This window comes from Fistularia commersonii, chromosome 28 (genome assembly GCF_037954325.1).
Source record: "Fistularia commersonii isolate RoL2024-O1a breed Wild chromosome 28, RoL_Fcom_v1.0, whole genome shotgun sequence".
Lineage (NCBI taxonomy): Eukaryota > Metazoa > Chordata > Actinopteri > Syngnathiformes > Fistulariidae > Fistularia > Fistularia commersonii.
Window position 1 is genome coordinate 8504481 of NC_141311.1, and position 20001 is coordinate 8524481.

Sequence of the window (20001 nt, forward strand, 5' to 3'; positions counted from 1 at the left end):
TGAACGAGGACTCTAAGTTCTTCACCGCTCGCTTCGTCAAAGCTGGGGTGTGTGTGTGTGTGTGTGTGTAGGTACGTGTGTGTGGTTGTGCTTACGTAACAGCCAATGTTTCTTTGCCTTTTTTCCGTTGATCTAATTTATCCCGGAATGGGCGACCCAGTTCAGCGATTGGAGACGTAAAGACGAAGTCGGAGAGGCTCCGGTTGTGTTTTTCACTCTAATTACATCAAAAATATAGAATACTCTGCTTTCAGACTTTGAAACGCACAAAAAGAAAGTCGTTATTATGACTTTTAACCCCTTTGCCCTCAAAATGTTTAATCTTAATCGAAGCAACAGCGGTATCGAGTGGAACGGTTCCGCCCCTGTGGGGCCCCGGTTCGATTCCGACAGGAAGTCTTGCTTTGTGGCTTTTGCATGGAGATCCTAAATTGTCCAAATGTGTGAATGAGAGCGAATGGCTGTGTGTGTCTATAACTGACCCTGTGATTGACTGGCGACCGTTGGAGAGAGAACCCTGCCTCTCGCCCAGACAGCTGGGATTGACTCCAGAACTCGCTGCAACCCTGACTACAGGATCATCAGCATAGATAATGGCTGAATGAATGAATGAATGAATGAAAATGGTATCTTGGCCCCATATTGTTGACCCGTAAAACTGGACTCCAACGCCGAGGGAGGGCGAACCGGCTCCTGGTGGGGTCGAGTCCCGATGCCAACTATCCGACTCAGAGTAGCTGAGGTTGAGCCGGGCACAGCAAACATTCCACGCCCTGCTCCTGAACCCAAACACACCCCCGGATCGCCATCATCAAATATGTTTTTGAGGTGAAGAGGGACAGAAAAAAAGAAAAAAAAAGTTTGTGCTGCATTATGACCCGAAAAATACTTCACTCCCGGTGTAAGGTAAGGAGAACGGTTTTTGATACGGCTTTTGTTTGCCATGGCCCACGGCTCTGTTTGAGTTCTGGGTTGACCCAGAACCGTTGCAATCCTTGATATCTGACTGGCAAACATCATACCATCAGACAAAAATGAGTGGAATTTCCTCAAAGTAATTGACAGCGATCGCATTGGCTTCTTGGCTTCTTGGCTTCTTGGCCTCTGGCGTGGATCTGCGTCAGGGCTTCAGTGGCGGCACTCAAACCCGAGGCGTCCCGATGACTCCTGACGGACATTTGATTTTCCCAGTGTTTTTAATTTGGGCCTCAGCCAAATGCTGGCAGCCGGGGATTTAGCCTGTAGAACTTTGTGCGGTCATGCAATGAGTACCAGTGCGGTGAAACAGCCACATCTCGGGCCATTAAAGTTTAATGGGAGTGAATGGCGGTTTTGACATTGAGCATCAGAACAATGTTATGTGGAGGACACTCCATATTTGAAGCATTTTGTCTGAAATGCGGACTTCGTTTCGAGTGGTTTGAAAACTTTTGTGTCACAACAACATGGGGATACTCTGAGTCGAATCCAAAGTCTCTGCACGACCAAGACCGACCTCTGATAAATTCAATAGTGACCCAGAAACTCAATGAATAAATAAAAATGAATATATTGTAGCGTGTCATGGATGTTGGGGTTTATGTTTTGTTGCTTATTTTCTGTGGGATTTTGGAGTTGCTGGGAATGATGGGGGTGTGGTTTGAGGTGCAATGAATTCTGTTTTTTGTTTTTTTTTTCCCACCCGGAATTGAGCAGGAACAGTTGGTAATATTGCAGGCTTGTGTGGCGTGGCTGTGGCCAACAACAGCTACTGCTCATTAATAGACGCTTTACTGTGACCTGAGTGTTTCCCTGACTAAAACCCAGACTTAAATTTTTATATTAATCAATGAGTGGGTGAGAAATGCTGTGATGGGCTTCCAGGGGTCTGAGCCACTGGTGGAGGACCCTTTCCCGTTAATGGGGTCCTTTTAAAACACACACCGAAGTGGCTATTTCTGAGCTGTCAATCATCCGTTCAAGATGATTGACAGCTTGAGAATGACTTTTTTTTTTTTTTTTTTTTGTAAAAGTTCTGTTTTTCTCCGTTTCTGATCTTCCACTTCTGTGGAACTTACCGTTGAGATGTGTGTGTTACACAGTTGGATGGCAGGTTTACGGTCCAGGAGAAGGAGGAGATGGAGGAGGCGCCGTGGCAGCGCGGCGGGCCAATCAGAGGCGAGCCTAAAGCTCTTAATGCCGGGAAAGGCTGCCGCTCCCAGACCACCTGGAGCGGCCAGCCGGGCGCAGGAGCAACGGAGGAGAACCGGAGGAGAACCGGAGGCGCACCGGAGCCATGATCTTCACATGTCTGAACGTGGTGCTCCTGCTGGGCGCCGTCACACACGGTGAGCGGAACTTTCCTGCACTCTCACTGGATGGAAGTTTTTCCATTTTTTTTTTTTTTTTTTTTTAATTTCTATATTTCCTCTAGAAAAAGAAACGATGATAATTCAACTGCGCGTTCTAGAAATAATGTTTGGCGGTGGGTCGCAGAAACGAAGTCCAATTTCATTATTTCATATGTATACACACACACATATATATCTATATATACTCTCACATATGTCTATAAATATATGTTTTCTACATTCCATGTGAATTAGCACTGACTTTTATACTTACATGAAGTGGAATTTGCAGCTGCCTCCTTTTGATATTCACAAGAGTTTTTTGACACACACACTACCGTATACATGTACCTATAATTATTTTTATATATTTTATATCATATTCTATACTAAGATATATATTTATAGAAACAAATAGAGCGTGTTTATATTGAAACAATATTTGCAGAAAAAAAATATTATCCATTTGTTTCTGGAGGCCCGTACTTTGTAGTTTTCCATCTTGCTGGAGAGGACGACATCAATAGACAGCCCATAATATGGTGAAAAGATTTTTGAGCCGTGTTCTGCGATGAAACACCTTGGGGAGTTATCACAAAGTATTGATGTGTTTATTTATCTAAATGTTCAGGGAGGGAATACTTTAAAGAATGAATTAATATAGTTTTATAGCAAAACAACCCCCCACAACCCAGCAACTGCAGTAGGTATATTACTTTATTATTATTGTATTATATTATATTATTATAATTATGTAATTATCACATTAGTCATATTTCAAAATGACATATAAAATTCACGTTGGGAATATGATATGTTTCATCAATTTTACCGAGATTAACATTGTAGTGCAGGATGTGCACGTATGTGTTTAATTCTAGTTATTACTCAATGTCTGGAAGTATATGTGTTTACAATGAGGTTTTCCAACACTCATGTTTCCAGAACAATCTGTTACAATGATAGTCTCATAAAATGTTTGATAAATTACTGCTATCTGATCGTGAGATTTGAATGCATCACACAGGTTAGGTGAGATCACACCTACAAGTCATTACATAACTGAGTAAAGCCTTTAAAAACGTACGTTTCTATGATTAAAAAAAACGTTTGAAAATGCGATTGAAAAAAGAAATAATGGAAAAATAATTGTATTATGTAAAGTGTTCCAGCAGCTGTTCTAAAATGATAAATTTTACTTTTAAAATACCACACTTACAGTCCTTTTTAAAAAAAAAAAAAAAAAAACGGTTGGGGTTTCAGGGGCATGTGGTAAGGGGTGGGGGTCTTCCCTCGCAATAATCTCCAAATAGTTTTAAGTCTGACTCACAGCTTCTTCAGACTGACTCAAAAGTGGGGGTGAGGGGTTGGACAGGTGACCACATTTTTCTTTTATTATCATGAGACACAAAAAATGCAAATGTAAAATGCACACTCACGCACATACATATATATATATAAGTTTTATAGTCCCATCCTCTCGTCTCTCCTGCCACTTCCTACTCAAGTAGCCAGCCGTGCCGCTGCCAGTCTCAATACCCAGACGCCTTTGTTTCCGATCTGTGCCTTTGTGGATCGTCATGTGTTCGGACGCAGTTTGGATGATGAAACTCTTCCCCTTCTTCAAACTCCAGCTGTACTTTCCTGGTTTCAGTGTCACATCTCCCGAGCCCGCGCTGCGTTTCCGTCACTTGTTGCTGCCTCCCTTCCGCCATCTCCGCGTCCCCTCGGCATCCTACTGGATTAGACCTTCTCCAGGCTACTTAATCTCACCGGGTAATTGGAAAGCATGTGCTGGCGGAGCTTTAATTGGATATGATACGTGCACAGGCCACGGGCACAAGCGAGCTCCGCCTCGGTCCAGCCATCTGTCACCCCCGGCAGTAAGAACTCTGTGGTGATAAGGAAAACTTGTCGGCAGTTTACATGGGAGTGGCTGGAGGGGAAAAGACAGAAAAAGAGACGTAGTGACGTGATTAGCCACAGATAATGTGCACGAACGCCGCCCACCTGTTCAGGGAAACAGGGATGAGTCAGTCATCAGTCCTCTCTTCAGCAAGTTGAGCTGCACTTTCCAGGATTACTTTGAAAAGCTCAGGAGTTTTGTGTTGCCTTTCAAAGACAGGCAGCACATTTCAGATTTGACTGAGATTGTTTTGGGACGTGTCCGGTGGCTCCCGGCAATCCGGACTGGGAGTGTGGCGTGTTTTCACCCCCCCGTCCTTTTGGCAATGGACTCAGAGGGGGGGGGGGGGGTACTGACTTGTCTGTGTCCGTGACTTTTCATGTGGCGTGTGTTGTGTAATGCACCGTCGTTAAAAATACCGGGAGACCATAAAGCAGCGGGCTGTGCAAGAAATGTGTTCTCATTAGAGGCAGCCCAAAGTGTGAGCTGTGTTTAGCCGGGAGCCGGGAGCCGGGTCCTTCCAGCGTTCCTCCTCTTTGATCAGCTGGCTTCAGATGTCATACCGCACAGCTCCTGAAACAGAGGCACCACACATACACACACACACACACTTGCATCCCGGGTCGGCTCGCCACATGATGCCTCTTTCTCCTAATAAGTTCCTGCATCTCGGCCTCTCGCTCTTCCTGTCTGGTGGGTCGCAGCCTGTCAATTCATCTCCTGTCCTGTTTGGATTCTTTAACTGTCTCCGTCCCCCGGGGTGCTTAAAAAAAATCGCATCAATGAGGCGTCAATTCATTTTTTTTATGGCAACTCTGAAAAATTAACTTTTATTGTGCTTGAGGTCACCTGGTCAGCCCTTGCCCGGAGGCCTGTCATCAGTCTGCACAAGGCAGTCTGATGTGTGTGTCATTGTGTTGGCCATGTGAGCAGCAAGCTGAGCTTTTGCGTGTGCGTGTGTATGTGTGTGTGTGTGTGTGAGAGTGTGTGGATGGATCTGACAATCGGCCCAAGAACAGGTACTTTACAGGGGTGCCATTGTGTCGCACGAATAGAACCCCCCACCTCCGGAGTGCTGGTCTGTGCTGAAACACGAGCAGCAGTGCCCGACCGTCCCTCTTGTTACTGTCAGTGATTTAAAGCTGGGCAGAGCTTGAACAGCCTCAAGCCGGCGTCCCCACGGCAACAGAAACACTCAAGCGCTCCTTGTGTCGCAACCCCCCCCCCCCCTTCACAAAAGAAAAGGGTTGAAGGTGGGGCGCAGCCGTTGTTTCCAACCTTCCCTACTGGACATGGACTGCCAGCTGAACTCAGCGGGCAGAGCCGGACCTCATTCTCCACATCCTCCTGTGTGTGTGTATGTATGTGTGTGTGTGTGTGTGTGTGTGTGTGTGTGTGTGTGTGTGTGTGTGTGTGTACAGGTGACCTTAGACCCACTTGTCACCCTGCCTGACCCAGTCATCCCTTTTGTGTCTGCACTGGATTATCTGGCTGCAGGGTTAAATCCTGAGAGACAAGTCTTCTTGTTGAGCAGGCAAACCCCCTCATATGTTGTTAATAACACCATTCTTGCAATGTTATTACACCAAGTTATTGTCCGCTCTGCTCCAGTTTTATAACTTTTCCTGATGTGAGCGGCATCGGCATGGGAACTATCCGGAAACCGTCTGCAGCTCAAGCAGGAGAGCCGTAGAACGTTTTGTACGTTGTCATGATTCGGACCCATTCGGCGCAAACAATCTTCAGTGTCAACAGAGATTTTTAAAAAAGGAAAAAGCAGCAGAGAACTTTGAAAGCAGAAGCAAACATGAATATATTTCTCCGGCGTATTATTCATGTCCAGCACAAAAACATCCCTATTTCTGATTTTTAAACGTTTCCCCTCTACCACTTTCCCCTTATTTTAAATCACATAACCTCAATGTTCATCCCCATTCATGATTTTGGTTTAATACGTGTGTGAAATATCTCAGCGAGTCCAGAGCGCCAAGGTCAGCGATTGACCATTGTCACTTCTGTTTTTCGGTATTTGGGTCCATTTTCGCTTTTTGCGGCTTGAAACAGGCTCAATGCGGGAACATTTCTCCTGTAAACAAAGCAATCACTTGCCAGTTTGGCTCTAGTACCAACCTGTTGCCGTGGGTTACTGTGACTTAACATCAATATGGATATGACTAGTGGAAGAAATTAAAAGTTGCAGTGAGAGCTGACATTATATGCTAAAGAGAATCGTGCAAAAGAACAGGAAATGCTAGACAGGCATTCTTCCTCTTTGTCGATCACAGCTGCAATCCCAGCATTGACTATTGTTTGTAGATTATAATCTGAATATGAATCACTGAATATATTTAAAATATGTGGTTTATTTATAATATTCCTGATTCTGGTTGGAGCTTAATCTGAGGCAATGAAATTGAGGTTGGATTTTACGTTAGCTGAACTGAAATAACTGCCCGAGTTACATGCAAAAAAGTAAAAGAAATTTGACAATTGAGACATTTCGTGTTGATGGCGCGTTGTCTCATAACCATATCGTAAGCGTTTTGACATAGTGAATAAACTATGTTATTAAACTTCTTCTCAGCCTTTCAATACCACAAAAGACACAGATGTTGGGGCCATTGAAACTCTAGCTGCCCCCTGTTGTATTTATGATGCATTCAAAGGTAAATGATCAACAGGACTTTTTATCGTTCCAGTCAACTCAGAGATATATTGACCCCATGTGAAAAACTAACAAATATGGAAGGCATGAATCATAAAATTCTGTTTTCATGCATTTGCTCACACGTGTTCATTCAAAGAAACATGTAGAAACAAACACTATGGAGGAAATTAGCAGTTTGAATCTGATCAAGGGGTTTAAAATGCAGCTAGTTCAGTCATTACAAGACAAAACTCCTGCATCTCATACCAGGCTGGAGTGTAATGCGAGTGTGAACGACCTCACGAGTGGCAGACATCCGTTCACACACTCCGGTCCCAGAGTGGGCAGAAGGCTGATGACTGAGGGCGCAACAATGCTGATTAATGCAGAGTTGGCTCCTGCTGATTTAAGAGGTTTTTCCCATTAATCTTGGGTCTCTGGTCCTCCAGTAAGATTAGCCTGTTGTGTTAATACTTAATCTAGATGAGTCCTGTACATGTATGTGTGTGTGGGGTTTTTTTTTTTCTACATGTTCTCACTCCCAAGCCTGCGTCACATATCTCTGCAATAGAACCCCTTTCTTGTCATTTTCTTACGCATTTTCCCTTGTTTTTTTCGACCGACCTAAAGAAGCGTCTGTTTTCAACTGCAGCGGCAGTGGGTGGATGCATTTTCAGAAAGATGTGGATAGAAAGTTGTGGAAAATACAAACTCTGCTTTTATTTTGTTTCATTTTGATATCGATACTGATGTTGATGTAGACATGACGGACCACGGTTCATCGAAAAAATTTCAATAAAGGGGTTCTAATGCATCTGAATGTGACGCAAAGGGAAAACGTCACGCCATTGACGCATTGGGATGAAAACGCGCTCGGTTTGTCCCTCAAGAGACTGTGCCCATGTTGACCATTCCACCACCCATTTTCGAAAAAGAGCTCTGCAGTTTCCTAAGTACTCATAGTATTCATAGCAAAACCAGAATCTTGTCCAAGAACAAGTCGTATTACTACAACTTCATTCTGATATAAGATTGACAGTGATATTAGTTTAAATTGGCATAAAACTACGAGGGCGCAATGGTGAGCAGTCCCGCCTCACAGCATGAAGGTCCCAAGCTTGACTCCGATGGGGGACCTTTAGGGAGTTTGCAGGTTCATCACGCATTTCATTGAGGTTCATTGAGGACCCTAAATTGGGATGGGTGACCCTGAGTTCAGGAAAAGCAGTGTAGATAATGAACGAATGAATGACTGAGGCCACGATGCCTGTTGCTGGGGTCTTAATTACCTATTTATTATGACCAACACGTTCCAGAATTGAAAGAGAAGCTGAAAAAAGATGCAACATAAAAAAGACTTATCATTAGTTTCGTTGTTATTCCTATATGTATTATTTTATTTGTATCAAACCCCAGTGGGGGCTAAACCTAACTGCTAAGTTAAATTGGTCAATGTTTTCGAGTTCGGAATGTTAGGCAACTTCTGCTCTCCTTCCTCCAACTGCTGACCCTCCTCCACTTGAGAAGCTTTGTGCGACCTGGCCCCTCGCTGTCACTCCTTCACATTACGGCCGCTTAAAGGCCTCGCCCACCCAGAACACATTTCTCCCTCTTTCTATCACTTCCTTTTACCTGTTGTCGGTGATTGCTTCTACTCACTGTTTAGGGAGGGCGTGTGTGAGAGTGCTTGCGTGCGTGTATATTAGGAAAATCATAGGACTCTGCTTTCAATATATAAACTCAAGGTCACAGAGAGCTTTGAGCCCGGAGAACAATCAAATGAGCCCCGCTGGCTGATACTAGCCTCGCTCTCTCATCTTCTCGAGCCCCCGTGGTGAGAGGTGTTTGTGCAAGGCGTCCCTGTCTTGCCACGCAGCACTTCCGCCGATGCTGCCAGGGGACTTTCGAATGTAATCATGCAGTGCATACAGACCATGAGTTTATGTCAATGCCATTATCAGGGGCGTGCCATCAGTTTCTTGCTGTAACCACCTTTACGTACGCTCACTTTGTCAACAGTACAGATATATTTATATGATATGTCATCTGGCCTCCTTCTCTGGGTTTGTTTGCCCCCACAGTGGTTCCCTTCCTGAGCAGCGTGGGGCAGTAAATACACAACTTGACACTGTGGCTACAGAAAAACAAAAACTCCAAAGAGTCCTTTGGATTTTTTTACTGATGTACACTAGTTCCTGATTCTAATCAGGATACATCAGTGATCATTTGTTAGTGAGATGATAAGCATTTACCAACAGTTATTACAGCATTTAGAACTTCATACATAAACATCATCAAGTCATTTTTCTTGAAGATGAACATATATTTGTTGCACCGATGGTTGTCACCCGATGACAAATCATCTGTCTGGATTTTTGTAGAATTACATTGATCAAATGAATCGATAAATAAAATCCATGAAACATTGTATTCATGTGTTTGGTTACAGTCCCGGTTCACATTCATTGTCCTACTCAAGGTTACTTACACGTTGGTACTTTTTGTTTAATTCACACAGAAATTGAGGCAGCTGAACTGGAAACTGACCCCAGCAGCACCACGCAAATGATCTACAAAACCTCTTCCACAACATTGCATCCCCTCCTCATCACTGGAACCACCACAGGATCCGAAGCTGACAGAACCTCAAGGGACTCTATGCCACCAGACAGCAGTACCCCAATCAGTCTGCCCGGCAACACCAGTGAGATGCAAGATATAACAACCACACCACATCAACACAAAACCTCCATAACTCCGACCACCAACAGAGAGGAATCCTCCAACACACCAACCACTTCACACAACAATGACATATCTCCAAGTGTACCAACCACGCCAAACAACGACAAAACCTCAATTACACCAACTACCCCAAACAACGACAAGACTTCCATTACACCAACTACCCCAAACAACGACAAGACTTCCATAACACCAACCACCCCAAACAACGACAAGACTTCCATTACACCAACCACACCAAACAACAACGACACAACTTCAATGACACCAACTACCCCAAGCAACAATGACAAAACCTCAATAACACCAACAACCCCAAATAAAAATGATACAACTTCAATTACACCAACTAGCCCAAACAACAATGGCAAAACCTCAATTACACCAACCACCCCAAACAACAACACAACTTCCATTTCATCCACCACCCCAAATAATGACACAACCTCAATCATACCAACCACCCCAAACAATGACACAACTTCAATTTCACCAACTACCCCAAGCAACAATGATACAACCTCAATTAAACCAACCACCCCAAACAATGACACAACTTCAATTTCACCAACTAACCCAAGCAACAATCATACAACCTCAATTAAACCAACCACCCCAAACAATGACACAACTTCAATTTCACCAACTACCCCAAGCAACAATGATACAACCTCAATTAAACCAACCACCCCAAACAATGACACAACTTCAATTTCACCAACTAACCCAAGCAACAATCATACAACCTCAATTAAACCAACCACCCCAAACAATGACACAACTTCAATTTCACCAACTATCCCAAGCAACAATGATACAACCTCAATTAAACCAACCACCCCAAACAATGACACAACTTCAATTTCACCAACTATCCCAAGCAACAATGATACAACCTCAATTAAACCAACCACCCCAAACAATGACACAACTTCAATTTCACCAACTATCCCAAGCAACAATGATACAACCTCAATTAAACCAACCACCCCAAACAATGACACAACTTCAATTTCACCAACTATCCCAAGCAACAATGATACAACCTCAATTAAACCAACCACCCCAAACAATGACACAACTTCAATTTCACCAACTATCCCAAGCAACAATGATACAACCTCAATTAAACCAACCACCCCAAACAATGACACAACTTCAATTTCACCAACTAACCCAAGCAACAATCATACAACCTCAATTAAACCAACCACCCCAAACAATGACACAACTTCAATTTCACCAACTATCCCAAGCAACAATGATACAACCTCAATTAAACCAACCACCCCAAACAATGACACAACTTCAATTTCACCAACTATCCCAAGCAACAATGATACAACCTCAATTAAACCAACCACCCCAAACAATGACACAACTTCAATATCACCAACTATCCCAAGCAACAATGATACAACCTCAATTAAACCAACCACCCCAAACAATGACACAACTTCAATTTCACCAACTATCCCAAGCAACAATGATACAACCTCAATTAAACCAACCACCCCAAACAATGACACAACTTCAATTTCACCAACTACCCCAAGCAGTAATGATACATCCTCCATTACACCAACCATCCCAAGCAACAATGACACAACTTCAATTACACCAACCATCCCAAGCAACAATGACACAACTTCAATTACACCAACCAACCAAGGCAACAATGAAACAACTTCCATTTCACCAACCACCCCAAACCACAATGACACCACTTCCATTTCACCAACCACCCCAAACAACGACACAACTTCAATAACACCAACCACCCCAAGCAACAATGACACAACTTCAATTAAACCAACCACCCCACACAACAACACAACTTCTATTTCACCAACTACCCCAAACAACAATGACAGGACTTCAATTACACCAACTACCCCAAATAAAAATGACACAACTTCAATTTCACCAACTAGCCCAAACAACAATGACAAAACCTCAATTACACCAACCACCCCAAACAATGACACAACTTCTATTACACCAACATCCCCAAAAAGCATTAACACAACCCCGATCAAACTGACCACTCTGCCCAACAATGAGACAACCTCCATCACACGGACAGCCCTGACCAACAGTGAGACTCCCATTGCACCCTCAACTCTCACCACCAGTAGAACAGAAATGACCACAGTGCGATCCGGAACCTCACCCTCTTCACCTGTCTCCACCTCCCCGAGTAGTAGCACCAAACCCTCAACTGGAGACACCACCCCCACCCCCTCAGCACCGACCTCCGGAGGTAGGATGAGCGAGATGCTGCGTGTTGACTCGTGTTCTTAGGATTATGATGCGGGCAGACAGGGGAACCCCAGGGTTACATCCCAAACTAAACATGTACTAATTCAGACCTTAAGAGGCAAAATCTCAATTGCTGGAAAATCAAACTTTGCAGTTTGGTGTTGCAGTTTGAAACTTTGCATCAAAGATTTGCATTGAAATTTCTACTTAGGGATTCAAGGTTGATAAACACAAAGGCAGGGATTTCTACTACATAATTATCTATCATATACAGTACAATCATGCACGTGCATGTGTTTGTGTAAAGTTTCAAGTTAATGACAGATTTTTCTCAGCAGTATTAAAAAGTAAGTAATTATGGTTGAATAATATAGAATAAGTTTTGTGTTGAATAATAGCATTTATGGTTACCTCTTGTCTCGGCAAAATATTTCAACGAATATTTCAACCAATCAGCATTTTCTTTTGTACAAGAATACGCAATTGATCAGGTTTATATTCGTCGTATTCTAACTTGGTTTCAGTCATTTAATGTTGGCGTATTGCCACAGCTCACTGACTGCAGCTGCCGTGAAACAGAGATCAGCTGATGTTTTATCGACCTGTGCTTTGGACGGCACACAGAGCTGAGGTTCAGACCTGCGAGTCCATCGTACTGTCGCTGTAGTACTTTGTACTGTGATATAACACAGCAATGCTAAATTTTCCAAATCAATTGTCAATGTCCAATTGATTTTTTTCTTGGGCCGTTTAGGTGTTTCGGCTCAGCTTGGTCCACTGTTACTCAATGACATACCAATTTATGAGGTAGCCATTAACTTAGCTAAAGACGTTATACAACAACATTAATGCGAAGACTCATTGAGTTCACTTCTTCTTTTCTCCAGTAATTGCATGTTTTGTCTTGCCTCCCCCCTCCCCCCTGATGTTCTCCTCCCTGTTGGTACCTGTCGATAGTCTTACCAATTTTTCATTGTGGCCCTCCCTGTAGCAAATCATGGCATCAGGCATAGTGATAAGGACAGTTCTCGGTCACTGCTGTGGCATCAGACGAAAGGAATTAAGGAAAGATTTTCAATGCTACAATCACAAGCTACATGCTAAAGGTATAAGCCTGATGAAGTACTACTACTATTATGTACTTCACAATACATATCAGATAATTTTATATGTATGTTCTGTGATTTCAGTAAATAGTATTTTAAATGCATGCAGCACTATAAAGTCATACCTTTTTGGAGGTATTTTACTGATGTCAGCTGTTTTCTGCTGATATGAAGTGATCCGTACTTGTCTTTTTTTTGTCACAGGAACAGTTCCGACACCAGTAACCACCCAAAAACCCTCAAGCAGCATGACAACTGCTGTCACCAATCAGTCCCCAGACACCGAGTTCACCACCTTAAAACCAACAGGGATCACCACCGGCTCCACTCCAGCTTTACCCATCCCAACCGATGGTATGTGTCTGAAACTTTGGCGGTTTTGTCATGAAGCTTTTTTTTGTGTGTGTGCTACAGGGATCCCACCTGTCCGGGATAAAAAAATAGAAAATGAGTGACCAGTTTTCTAGTCAATTTTTTTTAGTCATAATGAAAACGAGAAACAGAAGTCAAATGTCTTGGAAAAGCTCAAAAAGTCCTGAAAAATTACTTACTCCTCCCTCAGCCTCTCTCTGACTTGTTAGTGAACGGCTCCGCAGAGGGGGATTGAAGCCTATACCAGCTGACATTGGGCGAGAAGCAAGGTTCATCCTGAACCGCAGGGCTACATGTAGAGGCACACAACCATTCACTCTGTCATTCACACTTCTGGGCAATATGAGGTCTTGTATAAACTTGCAGGGTGTTTTTTGACTGTGGGAGGAAACCAGAGAACCCGGAGGAAGCCCAAGCAGACACAGGAAAAACATGCTAACTCCACATAGAAAGGGCATTCTTGGAGGCGCTCACCACTTTGCCAGTCTCGCTGCTCCAATTTAATTGTCTGACAGCAAAAACAGAGAATAAGTAAATGATAGAATGATATCCACTGAATGGTGACAACTTTATTAAAAAATTTGCTTGTATTACAATACTGTGTATGTGCACAGAGGAGAAAAGTAGACATTTGTGAGACTAGTGACTTTTCCTGCAGCCTACTTCAAGTGAGAAGCATTGGAAGGACGAGCACCGTTGAAATCCCCCATTCTTATTGCTAATGTTAGCATATATCAATAGGATTTAACCTGGCTAAAATTAGCTGTTCAACCATGATTTGATCATTTTTTCTCTATCTTGCAACTTGTTAGCAAGTCGCTTCCAATTCAAAGGGTTGATTAAACAGCAAAAAAAAAATGGAAATAAAGTTAATGGGCTATTGTTTTAGCGTATGATGTGAAAACCTGCCTGCCATACTAGAGAAGCTGAAGATGTCCTGGAAAATAATATCGAGAAAGGTGTGGGTACCCTGAACTGTTGTAAAGCAACCACAACAGCAATACATATATATTCACATAAAAACAGAACAATATTCTTGTTACAGACAAGACAACAAATATAACTTCAATGAGATATGAGCTGCTGAAACGATGGGACTTAAATCCTGCACAGACATATCTATATTTTTCGCTGTTTTGTGTTTTCATGCTTGAACCATTTCTAGTGATATGGAGGATAACAAAATACCATGGTGATTTTTACTTGCATTATTTATTTTTCATTTTTTGTCCCTTTTCAAGTTTGCCCTGACAAACCCTGCCCTTTGAACATGGCCTGTCTTGGCGGAACTTGCCAGTGTTTGTCCGGTTTCATTCTGCAAGATGGACTTTGCACACCTGGTATGGACCCAACAGCAAAACAGACAAAATCAAATCAAATCAAATCACAAGAATATCCCAGCTTGACCACCTTGTGCCGTATTTCCTCCTTTTTTTCAGCGCAAGTGTTCCCTGGTGACCTTCACATCAATTCCTTGCAATTTGTCCCCGAAATGTCAAACAGGTCATCACCTGTATTCCTGTCAGTGGCAAAAAGGATCTCGACTGTGGTGGGTCCCGCAAAGAATGCTGACCGGTAGTCACTTTGAACTATTCTTTCATTTTAAGTTTATTTATTTTTTATTCCTCCACAGCTCAGCAACATCCTCAGCGATGAGCCGGGCTACATCACCTCTGAGGTGGTGAGCCTTGAGTGAGTATTTTATAAAACTTTAAAAACAGCCCGCTCCCCACCCCCACGGTCCTTCATGTTCTCTTTCACTACTCTTCTAGAAAAGGCAGCGTGATAGCTTCTGTAAACAACATCTATCGCAACACATCCGCCACTGCGGTGTCCATCAGTCAGACAATCACGGAGGCCATAAAGAGCAGCACGGAAGGGTTGCTGTCCGATGCCGAGTTTACGCGTGAGTGTTGCCCCAACCCGCCCCTCCTGAAAATCAAGTTTGTGATGGTGTGATTTCAAGTCCTGCCTCTCTGTTGTAGGTAAAGACCTGTGCAAGCAGCTGCCTTTCCCCTGCGAGACCAGCACCACAACGTGCCGAGAGAAAGACGGCATGGCGTTCTGCTCATGTAAAGACGGCTTCATCAACATCGTCTATTCCAACACCAGCTGCACGGGTAAATAACCGTAGCCGTCTTTTCCGTCACCTCAGTCTCGAGGAAGCAGGTAGCTCGGCTTATCAGGCAGTTTCAGGCAGTGACGGGAAACTGTTGCTGAGGTCAATGTCAAGGAGTAGATAACTTAATATAAATTTCTGTGTTGGTTGATTTGTTACTCATTATGCATTAGTGTTTCTTGTTTTTAGCCGTGAAGAAGCATTTTTTAATTTTTTGAACCTTTGAAATGGTTTCTGGCTAAAAGTAAGGTGAAATGCTAATTAGCAAACAATTATGACCTTACATTTCACCTTTGTTACTGTGAAAATTGTGAAAACAACAATTCATCTTATCATCATGTATCCATCATTACAGATTCAATTGTCATTTCAGGGAAAAAAACAAAACGAAAACATGGGAACTAACAGGGGAACTTCCTCACTTAGTTTTTATTATTTCAAAACTGAATAAAGGAACTATTCTGTCAGCTCTTCATCTGAGGGAAATGTCACAATAACATTTTGTTGTCAGTGAAGTATTTTAGTGTAAGAATGGAAATCTGGCTGGAGGGGGCATCAACGCTGACCCTGGACCCTCACCGTGCTTAACTCTGTTTAATGGGGTGGTTTCCCTGGAAACGAGCACAAGAATCCCTGTCCCAAACTCCTGAAGACAAACCGAAATGCTGAGCAGTAATGTGGCATTATAGCATTATGCCCTGGTTTTTGTCTGTCAGGGCGAAGACGTACGTATCCTGGCCGGGACGCTGGGATATGTACATCGCACGATACGTAGCTTGTTAGGTCCTCATTTTAGTCTCACTGAGATAAATGTGGTGTGCTTGAAAAAAAAAAGAAAATAAACATTTCTTATATTTATAACATTTTTTTTTTCCAGCCTGTCGAAGTGGCCAGAAAGCAGTGGATAATCATTGTGAAGAGTATGTGCACACATTTATACCATTTTTAATTTATTTATTGCCCTCATGCAAACTTGATCGTTTTAAATTTTCCATCATTTAGTTGTGCCTTTGGATACGGCGGCTTCAACTGCCAGGATTGTAAGTAATTGTGATATTAAACACTAAAAAAAGACATGAAAAGAAGAAATTACCTCTTAAAACTTCTGCTCACTGCAGTAATTCATGTTCTGTCTTTGTAGCGTCTCTGCTGGCAGTGGTGGTCATCTCTTGTGTTCTAGGAGGCATCCTACTCATTCTCGTTTTGGCATTGCTTGCATACTGCTGCTGGTAAGAGATTGAAACACACACACACAAACACACACATATTCCATTAGGCCTCATATCGATTGAAAATGGAGCGCACAGTGGATTTCTTGAAACATCGTGCATCGGAAATTTGCTTTTTGGTTTTAAAAAAAGAAAAGTAATCTCAAGTATAAGGATTCACCATCTGATTTACAAAATGAATGTTTCAATATCAAATGTAATAATCTTTTAGTTACTAAAATGGGAATCACAGAAGTCAAGAGGCCCAATTCAATTATATTTCACAATATTCTCTTGTATACAAGCAGCTGCTTTATCTGCTCTCAGTTTTTGAGGTCCATTACATAATTTACTCAGCAATAATTGACTCCGTATTCAAGTACTTTGATTGCACACTTTTGTGGCACACCAGCAATTTTCAGTACCTTGCAATACTTCGCATAGTTCCTGCACTGCAGTATTGCAGTATTTGCAATAAAACACCAGGGGTCAGTCTGCTCTCAGGGAACAGCCGCCCAGCTCCAAGGCTTTTCCATCAGACAGAAATAACACACACCCCTCTAAATTGAAATGCATCTTTTCACTTAATTAAGTTAATTTATTTCTCTTTGAAATGTGATAATGATCTGTTTATAAGAGATATTGTTTTGTTTAACTATTTTGATGAGAGAGAGCGCTTTGATATTTCTGTGTGTGTCTCTGTGATTGACAGCTGCATTGGCCAGGTTAAACCCTGCCTCTCACCTTATCATGAGCTGCCCCCCCCACCCCCTACCCAACACCACTTAAAAAAAACATTTTTACAGGATAAGCATCTGTGAAGAGAAGTTATGGTAGTTGAATTACTGATTATTCATCACCTTCCCAGGAGGACCTGCTCAGAAAGCAGCAAACAGGATGCCAGCGGCATCAGCCCTTATTCATCCGGAAACGTGAGCAAGCCCTGGCCCACGGAAGTCACCACCATTCCCCGCGCCACCACCACCAGCTGGAACACCGCCTCCATGGAGATGACTGAGGGGGGCAGCACTCGATCCTTAGTGGACAAAAAGCCCCAGAGCAACGGATTGGTGAGTTCACACGTCCGGTCGCTCGGACTCGTCTTAGAATCGGCCTATTATTTGTCCAAAGCTGCTTCACCTCTTCGTCCAGATCACACCCTGAACATTCCCATCCCGCAAGCCTGGGGCCGGGTTGCATCTTGATCAAGTCTCAGACGTAGCTGCGACATAAATTATAAAACGCTTCATTTCAGCGTTTCGCCTTAAATGCTGTCTCGGCCCATAGTTTGAGTCAGGCGTGTAGGGAGTTGGTAATTTGTAGCACACGTAGCCTCCGCCCGTTGCTCTTCGCTTTGCCTGACCCCCACCCCGTGTGTTGCTTTAGGGGTTTGAACTCAAGCAGAAAGGATGGAAAAAGGTAAGGCTTCGCTTTTAGATTTTCTCCCCCCCCCCCCCTTGTAGCCCCTCACTTAGATTTGCAATGTCGAGAAGCTTGTCGGTGGCGGTGGCCCGGGGCTCGGCAGTTTGCTTTTGCGTCCAACCCTAAGCTTGTGTTTTTGTTACGAAAAAGGTCACTGCTCCAAGGAGAAGCTGAGCTCACGCAAGTGTTTGAGGGTGTGTGGAATGCAGGGTGTGTGTGTGTGTTCTGTGTTTGGAGGGGATTAGGTTTCCCACCGCCTGCACGTTGGTGGACGCAGCTACTTATTTACATGTGCTTGGCATTTACCTGCTAATAATGTGTGTGAGATCTGTCGGTGGAAAAGATACTAACATTCCCGCCGGTCTGGCTGACATTTCAGTCGGGGTCGTACGATTTCCACCCGGACGGGCTGAAGACCTTCACAGGTAAACACCCGTCCCGCTACTCGTACCTGGTTCAGGGACACGAGAACCCCTACTTCCTACCGGGAGAGCTGAAGAAAAACTGAGCAGCCGGGGAGGAAGCAATTCTGAGACAATCACGATGGAAAAAAAACAAGGGACCGCAGGGACGTCTCCTGGGCAGGACCAGGCTATTTATGAAGTACTTTTTGTTTGTATTTTGAATTGTTCCGACGAATCAAAAGGACGAGGAACCTGGACGACCAAAGAGAAACGTTTAAACTGCATGAACTTTTGCGCCACTGGATTTCCTCTGATATCAGATTGAATATTGCACTTTCCAGGGTTACTTTATCCTTTTCATATGTAATGATTGATTTCTTTTTTTCTTTATTTTATTTTATGTATTTGTTTTGGGGGGGTATATCTATAAATGACTGAAGGACTCAAGGGGGCTGGATCCCTGGTTCTGTAAGTGTTTAAAGAGATTCTTTTGATAATTACCTTTCGTCTTATTTCTAGCTAAATGACTGTTGCTGTTTAAAGCTGCACTTGCCACATTTCAATTGACTAATGCAAAATCTGGTTGATGTGCCAATTACCACATTTTTTAAAAGCCTCTTTTACACCTCTTTATCATCCTTATGTGTCTAAGATAGTGCAGTATATATGTAGAGTGTATATATATATGTATATATACATATGTGTCTTTACAGTTTTTGTAAATAATACAAGATGGGCAGAGGAATAAATTAATCGAAACCCTAACCTTCCTGTCATATCTATCTATCTATCTATCTATCTATCTATCTATCTATCTATCTATCTATCTATCTATCTATCTATCTATCTATCTATCTATCTATCTATCTATCTATCTATCTATCTATCTATCTGATAGATAGATTACTAACTGTGTGGATGGATATAAAAAGCAGTGGATGCAATGTATAACGGGGAAAACATAAATGATGGTTTAATTATTTCCCTGGAAACATGACAGTGAGGTCATGAAGATACAAACACACGGAGGGCAAAGTTCGTCCTCCAGACCTCAGACACCACCCTGGGTTACGCCACCTGGCAACGGCCTCAAATAAAAGACGCCTCGCTTCAAGGTTCAGCATCTGGGCTGGAAGGCATGAACATATGACACCTGTGGAGAACAACATGCCTGGATACCAAGGCAACGGGGCGCAGCCTGGCAGTTAGGTGATAACGTGGCCTCCACTAGCTTAGAGATAGATAAACAATATACTTATGATATAACATCGACAGTAATCAGCTGATACCAGATACTCCTCCAATATCAGATGGAATGTTGAACTTTCCATCTATCGTTTTATGATTTTCATGCTCTTTACCCCGTTCCATCTTCTCCACCATTTTTTCTTTTTTGTGGATTAAAAAGACTGAATCCACAATTAAATTAAATTTTTCCACCCGAGTTTGTTCCTGTGACCTGAGGCAGCTGTGCTAATTC

The 20001-nt window shown here is 42.9% G+C and overlaps 1 protein-coding gene across 3 annotated transcripts; it reads left to right on the forward strand.

The window, feature by feature from the left end:
* Positions 1-1984: 1984 nt before the first annotated feature.
* Positions 1985-19275, forward strand: LOC147217449 (protein HEG homolog 1). 3 transcript variants are annotated; one of them, XM_086176198.1, is made up of 14 exons: positions 1985-2327; positions 9402-11891; positions 13201-13350; positions 14610-14708; positions 14808-14917; positions 15002-15060; positions 15141-15274; positions 15354-15488; positions 16365-16407; positions 16490-16527; positions 16629-16716; positions 17564-17765; positions 18082-18114; positions 18497-19275. In XM_086176198.1, the coding sequence occupies exons 1-14, from the start codon at positions 2276-2278 to the stop codon at positions 18623-18625; spliced, it is 3762 nt and encodes a 1253-aa protein (XP_086032324.1). In that variant the 5' UTR covers positions 1985-2275; the 3' UTR covers positions 18626-19275. The 3 variants fall into 3 exon arrangements, with proteins under 3 accessions (XP_086032324.1, XP_086032325.1, XP_086032326.1); XM_086176200.1 differs by having other exon boundaries at positions 2023-2327; positions 9402-9587; XM_086176199.1 differs by lacking the exon at positions 18082-18114.
* Positions 19276-20001: the final 726 nt, after the last annotated feature.